An 8300-nucleotide genomic window follows, 5' to 3' on the forward strand; every position below is an offset into this window, starting at 1 on the left:
ACAGTAAACAAAACCCTCTCGAGTCAATCAAAAGTCTCAGAAAAAGGACTTAAACCAACAAACGTATAAAGCCAAAGCCAAAACCCACAAAAACACACTTCAATGGAGAATTACAGCCAAAACAGAACCCACAAACATGAAAATATCATACTAAAAAAATAATATTAGAAAAAGAACCGAAAATGAGAGACGAAGACTTTTTTTGAGCAGAACTCAATGAAGCTCAAGCTCCTTGTTTGCAGGAGAGAGAGAGAGAGAGCTGAGGCAGCTCAGGGCCAGGGAATGAGGCGTCAACTGGCGAGGGTGTGTGTGTAGGCGGTTTGCCGCACATTTCCTCTCCTACCTCAAAACTGCTAATTGCTTTGCCATAGGCGGTTAGTGGTTTAGGGTAGTTAGCAGTTAGCCGACAGTTAATAACCGTTAGCCTTTTCAGTTCTACTATTTGGTCACAAACTTTATTGAAGAAGTAGCACTCACTCCTACGGTATAATTCTAACTCCTAGCACTAACAGAATATATTGTGTGTAGTGGAGGTATAATTCAACTCCTAGCACTAACAGAATATACTGTGTAGTGGAGGTTTACTCAAAACTAGTTAGGAGGAGCATTCCCAATGGTACTATTATCTAAAATAGCTAATCAAATTTGTAAAAAAACCCCCTCACATTGCATTAACAAAAAAAAAAAAAAAAAAAAAGCAAAATGGATATTTGATTGAATTTGCCAAAAAAAAAAAAAAAAAAAAGCTACAAGCAGCAGCACTTAGAGCCATTTTATTTTTTATTGCTTCTTTCACCTGTTTTCTCTTTTTTCTAAAACTTTTCTCACTTTTCAAGGGATCATTATGAGAATATTCTTTTACAATTCTTAATAAAAAGATATTTAAATGATATAGATCAAAATATAGCTAATCATATGTAGGTGGCCTTTAAAAATTCATTAGCTAAACTAGATAAACTGAGTTTTGATGAGCTATTTTACATAAAAATTTGGCTCCTCCACCAGAACTTCTCTAAATTACATATAACATGATTTATAAAACATATTTATGTTTAATTTGGATGGGCATGACCTCGAATTTGATAAATTATGTTTAATGGCTTCCAAAATATATATAAGATCAAGATTTTATATCCAGGAGTGAGCTTTCAAGTTTCAAAGCTTATGGCTTGTCAAGATCTTGAGAAAAAAAAACAAAACCAAAAAAAAAATGGTAATGGAGTATTGATATATCATGGTTTTTCAATGGCATGAATTATTTATAAATGACAAAGAATTCGAAGCATGAGTGTTGCACCTGGCTAATTAATTAAGTATAACCATGCACCATATTTCTAGCTAACACGTCAAGGAACTAATAAGTCGTTGATATTACCGCATTGCATGGGATAATTGTTGAGCACCAATTGGCAATCTCATGTAGAAGATTTGAATAGTAGTGTATGTGGCCCATGAGTTATGTATGCAAAGAAATAGGCATTTTGGGTGGTTCCAAATCGAATCCCTTGGCTGCAATTCATTGAAAAATTTTCAACCCCGTATAATCTCTCAACAAGGTGAGGGAGGGAGAAGGAGAGAGACTAATGAATCACGATGACCATGAATATTGCAACCGAACCAATCGCGTAGATGCATGGCCATGTAATGAAGCTCGATGGATGTTATAAAGCAAGCGGCTGGGACTATCCCAATTACCTTCAAGTTAACCATATTTTAATTTTCCAAACTTCTACATACGAAACACAAATTCAAAACAGAGAAACTAGTTTATGGTATTGGAAGCTCTTCTATAGATAGTCATAGCCCTTAAAAGAGTCTCATATATTAAACGGTGTATTGTGTCGATCGATGGGGACCCTAATGGCGCCGACGAAGTTTGTTTGGATGATTTTTTGTATTGCTTTGGTTGTGAGCTTTGAGTGTGTGGAAAGTAGGAAGATAGATGGGGGTGTAGAAGAAGAGAAGCCCACGTGGCCCTATCTTGGTAAGCCCTGGTGGACTGGAGGTGGTGATGGTGGTGGTGGTGGTGGTGGTGGGTCTGATTCGGGATTTGGTTACAACTTTGGTGGCAATGGAGGTAGTGGCGGGTATAGTGGTGGTGAAATTGGAAAAGGCGGTGGAGGTGGTTTTGGGGGAGGGATTGGTGGTGGAGGTGGCGGTGGTGGTGGAGGTGCTGGCGATGGAAAGGATGGAGGCAATAGTGGGTATGGTGGTGTTGGAATTGGAAAAGGTAATGGAGGTGGTGTTGGGGGAGGGATTGGTGGTGGAGGTGCCGGTGGTAGTGGGGCCGGTGGCGGTAGCGGTAGTGGTGGGGGCACTAGCAATGGAAATGATGGAGGTAGTAGTGGGTATGGTGGTGTTGGAACTGGAAAAGGCGGTGGAGGTGGTGTTGGGGGAGGGATTGGTGGTGGAGGTGCCAGTGGTAGTGGGGCCGGTGGCGGTAGTGGTGGGGGCACTGGCAATGGAAAGGATGGAGGTAGTGGTGGGTACGGTGGTGTTGGAACTGGAAAAGGCGGTGGAGGTGGAGCCGGTGGCAGTAGTGGTGGGGGCGTTGGCAATGGAAAGGATGTAGGTAGTAGCGGGTATGGTGGTGTTGGAATTGGAAAAGGCAATGGAGGTGGTGTTGGTGGAGGTGCTGGTGGTGGTGGTGGTGGGGGCACTGGCAATGGAAAGGATGGAGGCAATGATGGGTATGGTGGTGTTGGAACTGAAAAAGGTGGTGGAGGTGGTGTTGGGGGAGGGATTGGTGGTGGAGGTGGGGGTGGTAGTGGGGCTGGCGGCAGTAGTGGTGGGGGCACTGGCAATGGAAATGATGGAGGTAGTGGTGGGTATGGTGGTGTTGGAACTGGAAAAGGCGGTGGAGGTGGTGTTGGAGGAGGGATTGGTGGTGGAGGTGGGGGTGGTAGTGGGGCTAGTGGCGGCAATGGTGGGGGCACTGGTAATGGAAAGGATGGAGGTAGTGGTGGGTATGGTGGTGTTGGAATTGGAAAAGGCAGTGGAGGTGGTGTTGGGGGAGGGATTGGTGGTGGTGGTGGTGGTGGAGGTGGAGGTGGCAGTGGGGCCAGTGGCGGTAATGGTGGGGGCACTAGCGATGGAAAGGGTGGAGGTAGTGGCGAGTATGGTGGTGTTGGAATTGAAAAAGGCAGTGAAGGTGGTGTTGGGGGAGGGATTGGTGGTGGAGGTGGCGGTAGTGGTGGGGGCGTTGGCGATGGAAAAGATGGAGGTAGTGGAGGGTATGGTGGTATTGGAATTGGAAAAGGTAGTGGAGGTGGTGTTGGAGGAGGGATTGGTGGTGGAGGTGGGGGTGGTAGTGGTGGTGGAACCGGAGGAGGCACCGGAAGTGGGGGAGGGATTGGTGGTGGTGGTGGTCATGGTGGTGGCATTGGAATCGGAGGAGGTTTTGGCAAGGGAGTCGGAGGAGGTTCTGGCAAGGGAGTCGGAGGAGTTGGCACTGGAAATGTTGGCACTGGCACTGGTGGAAATACTGGTGGTGGTGCTGGCGGAGGCATTGGTAGTGGTGCGGGTGGTGGTGCTCCTGGTGGTGGAGGCATTGGTGATGGTGGGTATTGAAACAGGAAGTTTAATAGCTCTTTCAACCAGGTTGACGCAAAGGAACCTTGAGTTGCACTTATAGTTGAATTTAGCCAATAATGGTGCAAGTCTTTCACCTTTACACATTGCATGCATGGATTAACCAACATGTTAATGCTGTCTACGTAATAAATCTCTTTATTAATTTAAATATTGTTGTTCTTTGTAACAAACTCAAAGAAGATCCTCATTGTACATGATTTGAAAAGGAATTAACGAAATAGATGAAGGCTATTTGAGACACGATCGAATTCACACGTCCTTAATTATAAGCACACACAAATAACTCAAAAATTCTTTTCTTGTGAACCTAATTGCAGGAGAAGCCAAATCGCCCGTACATCATCAATCTAATATACTCTAATCAGGCTAGAATTGGCTTAGATGGCCCAAAGCTGTGCCCCAATTGTCCAACCACTACAAAAAAAAAAAAAAAAAAGCATGGCATTTTATGTTGTTTTTGTTTTTGTTGTTCCTGTAAACAATGCAAAAAAATTTGTTTTAACATTGTTTATATATAAACGACATAAATTTAATGTAGAGAGTAATAAAGTTGCCATAAATTGACTTAGTTTTTTTGAGCCACAACACAGCAAAATCCATATTTGGACTCGCTTTATGTTGATGTATTTATGCATTTTCAAGCATCACTTCACATTCACGAAGAAAGCTATTTTTTTTTTTTTTTGAAGAAATATTATAATATTCATTATCTCAAAAGATCCGTCAAATGATCACACAAGAAGGGGTAGAAAGTTCCCTTCGTACAATATCACCTACACTTGGTGGGGCATCCCTCAACCAAGTAGACATAGTGACATGGGTGGTAGCCAATTTTATAAGCAAATGCGCCGCAGAATTAGTGTCCCTCTTGGCATACTGAAACCTGGCGTTCTCCAAAGAAAGCAACTCGGTTTGAATACATTATATGAATTGCCCATAGTTGCTAAGACACAACTCTATGGAAGCAATAGCCTTGACAACTTGCAAGGAGTCACCTTCGAATATAATGTTATCGAAGCCCAACTCCTTATAGAACATAATGGCATACAATGCTACTAAAGCTTTAGCTAAAGTTGGGTCAGTGTGAATGGTCAAAGATAAGCTTCGTGCGGCTAGGAACTTACTAGTTGAGTCTCTAACAATGAGTCCCACACCAACATGTCCATCTTTGGAGTGGATCCCAGCGTCCCAATTCATTTTAACCATGTGGCATGGTGGAGGTTTCCATACCACCGTCTCTACTCCGCTGTCAGGGATTACCTCGTGGTGGCTCATGGTATTCACTCTTTGAAAGTCTTCCAACATAGACTGAGCCTCCTGTACTAATCTGGTGGGATGGAGGAAAGTTTCGCCAAAAATTATGGAGTTCCTCCTGAGCCAAATTTTCCTTGCCACTATCTCATCTGCGAGTCCGCATAAGGGGCACAAAGTGTTCGGGTCTACTCCCTTCTTTGCCAAGTTCATCATCGTCAGTAACAGATTATGTAAAGCTTTCCATAAAAAGAGCTTAGCCACGTTTGGTATCTTAAGATTCCAGCATTCCTTCCATGCTATCCCAGCAGTTACTCTGGACGGTCCACTGCCATGCATGGCCGTATAATCCATTTCCAAAAAATAGGCATTCCGAACAGAAAAACATCCATTTTTTGTACCTCGCCAGATGAGTCGATCCTTTGTAGGAAAAGGATTGATAGGCAGATTACGAATTACCTCAACTTCATCATCCTGGAAAATCTGTGCAATAAGGTCACCCTTCCATGTTCTCGTGATCGGATCAATAAGGTCTGAAACGCAAGCATTCCAGCCAAGGATCTTCTGCAGTGATTGCACCATGTATGTGGTTGCCTGCGGGATCCATTTATCACCCCATACGTGGATGTCCTCCCCATTACCAATTCTCCATATAAGTCCATTTTTGAGAACCGGTTGAGCTGCCATAAAACTCCGCCAGACAAAGGAGTTGCATCACCGCTTTAATTAAGATCTATTTCCCTGCTTGCGTCAGAAACTTTGTCTTCCAATTATTAAGGCAATTCCAGATTGATATCATATTTGATGCCCAACTCATAATTATCCAATAAAAATATTAATGATGAACTTAAGTGAGTGGATTTTCTGAATTGATTAATTTATAAATTTGGGACACATGGGCTAAAAACAAATTTTAATTTTGGATTTCTTACTCATTTCGTTGTAGGAAGGTTTTTTTTTTTTTTTTTAACTCTCAGCTTTTCAATTGTTTAAAAACACAATAGTGCATCTAACAGTATATGTGAAGTCAATATTAATATATATTTTAAAATTTTAAATAATATGACATCGTTACTATCATATAAACAGTTGAGATTCACCAATTTACCCATCAAATGAATTCAACAGATTATTGTTGGTAACATACACATTTATCTCTAATCTCTATGCCATCTAACATGAAGTCCTCGAATTTGATAAATTTTGTTTAATGGCTTCCAATATATATATATATATATATATATATATATATATAGAAGATCAAGATCATGATTTGGATGGAATGGGTTAGGCATAAAAAGATTTATATTCAGGAGTGAGATTTCAAGTCTTCAAAGCTTATGGGTTGTCAAGATTATGGAGAAAGAGCATGCATGTGTTATTTAAGGGCACATATTATTTATATATGACAAAGATTTTGATGCGTTTGGCTAAGTAACATATACCACGTCAAGGATCTATATATGTCGTTGATTTTACCGCATTAATTGGGATAATTGCTGAGCACCCATTGCCAAACTCACATAGAAGATTTTGTTAGCAAATCAAATGTACATGGTCCAGAATTATGTACACGGGGTGGTCGGACCATCCGGCCACCACCTCCATATATATATATATATATATATATATATATATTCTTGATTTTTAAATTTTTTATTTAATACTTTTTATTATTTTGGTTGAAAAATTTTGAGTTGAGTTCAGTGCAGGTGTCAACTCAACCTGAAAAAAAGTTAAGAAAAATTGGAAAGAATTCTCTTCGCAAACAATCTCTTTTGCCGGCCAATTGAAGCAAGTAGTTGATTATAATGTTATGGTTTATAAGAAAAAAGAGAGAGACCATAACCCTCTTTCCACGAATAATACTTTTTTCATCTTCCGTAAGTTATGTTTACTCTAGAATATGGAATGTAGTATAATCTAATATATATATATATATATATATATATATATATATAGGGGAGTTTTTAGGAGGAAAGGCTAATATCGTGACATGTGGCGTTCTGTTATGCTGACAAATGTCCATGTTTAATTGTAAAGCAAGCGTTTAGATATTAGATTAGATTAGATATTTTGGTGAACAAAGCAGAGCAATCAGAAGCAATAAAAGAAGCAAAACAATCAAGAAGAGAGAGAAAGAAAAGGTCGGATGAACGATCACATTTGGCTGTCATCCAACCGAGTTTTGAAGGTTCCCATTTTTTTCACGTATAGAAATTTGGATTTTTTTTTTTTTTTTTTTTGTCCTTCATTTGTGATGTATATTTCGGTAGGTGCCAATTTGATTAGGAAAATTACTCTATTCAAATTCGTCAGTTTTAGACTTGGTTTAAAACACCATGTTTCACATTTTCACTTAAACACCACTTCCCCTCTTATTAAACATACATATTTACGTTTTGAATGTAAGTTTCATTATGAACACTCAAATATCTTTGTCGCACCTTGACTTCGAAGAATTTTCAGTCTCTTTACCTGCTTAATAGAGATTCATGAGGATGTATTTTATTTGCTAAATGTAGGTTGCTTTATATTTGCGGGCCGTGTTAAAAGAGAATGATAAATAAACCATTTGTTTCTTTATTTTTTGTCCTTTTTGTACTAACTTTTATATTATTTTTTAACTTATGTTCTAAAAGTAGTTTCATTTACATTATATATTGAGATTTGAGAAGATGATCAAAACAAAAAACAAAAAATGTCTATTTTTTTCTATACATGTGAATTTCATTGAAACCAAGAAAAGTACACAAAAAATAAATTTATTTTCTATTATATTACTATTTTTCACTTTTCTGCAACAAAGACAAAAAAAGACAATTAATTTATGTTATATTAATATTAATTTTGATTAATTTTAGGAAACTGTATTTGCAGGGATCATGTGAAAGAGAATGGTAAATGCTATAGTAGAGAACGATAAATAAGCCATTTGTATATCCTTATTATATGTGGCTCTATGCTTTGAATTCCATTTTTTGTCCTTATTGGTTGATTTAATTTTTATATTATTTTTTTGCTTTTGTTCTAAAATTAGTTTCTTTTATGTTATATGTGTGAAGGATGTTCAAAGAAAAAATTTCTACTTGACACTACTTTTTTCTAAACCTATGAATTTCATTGGAACCGGAAAAAGTATACAGAAAAGACACTTATTTTCTATTAGGGGTAACTTCATTTTAAACCTTTGAATTATCACGCGATTTGAGAAAACCTTCAATGTTCAAAACCTCTCAATTTAATTAGACCCATGAACTTTCAATTGCATTCAATTTGAACCCCTCTATTAGATTTAGCTGTTAATTTCTAACGGTAATACCTAAAAATATCAAAATATTCCTGATTTTTTTTTTTTACAAAAAAAAAAAAAAAAAAAAGAAAAGAGAAAAAGGAAAAAAAAAAAAAAAAAAAAAAAAGACCTATAGGTCAAGCTAGACCCATGCGAGTCTGGC

At 38.6% G+C, this 8300-nt stretch overlaps 1 protein-coding gene across 1 annotated transcript; it reads right to left on the reverse strand.

Moving 5' to 3' along the window:
- Positions 1-4515: 4515 nt before the first annotated feature.
- On the reverse strand, positions 4516-5532 carry LOC148583006 (uncharacterized). The gene has a single exon (XM_088511774.1). The coding sequence runs from the start codon at positions 5530-5532 to the stop codon at positions 4516-4518; it is 1017 nt and encodes a 338-aa protein (XP_088367900.1).
- Between the last annotated feature and the right edge of the window lie 2768 nt (positions 5533-8300).

Source organism: Corylus avellana, chromosome 11 (assembly GCF_965113065.1).
Source record: "Corylus avellana chromosome 11, dhCorAvel1.hap1.2, whole genome shotgun sequence".
Classification (NCBI taxonomy): Eukaryota; Viridiplantae; Streptophyta; class Magnoliopsida; order Fagales; family Betulaceae; genus Corylus; species Corylus avellana.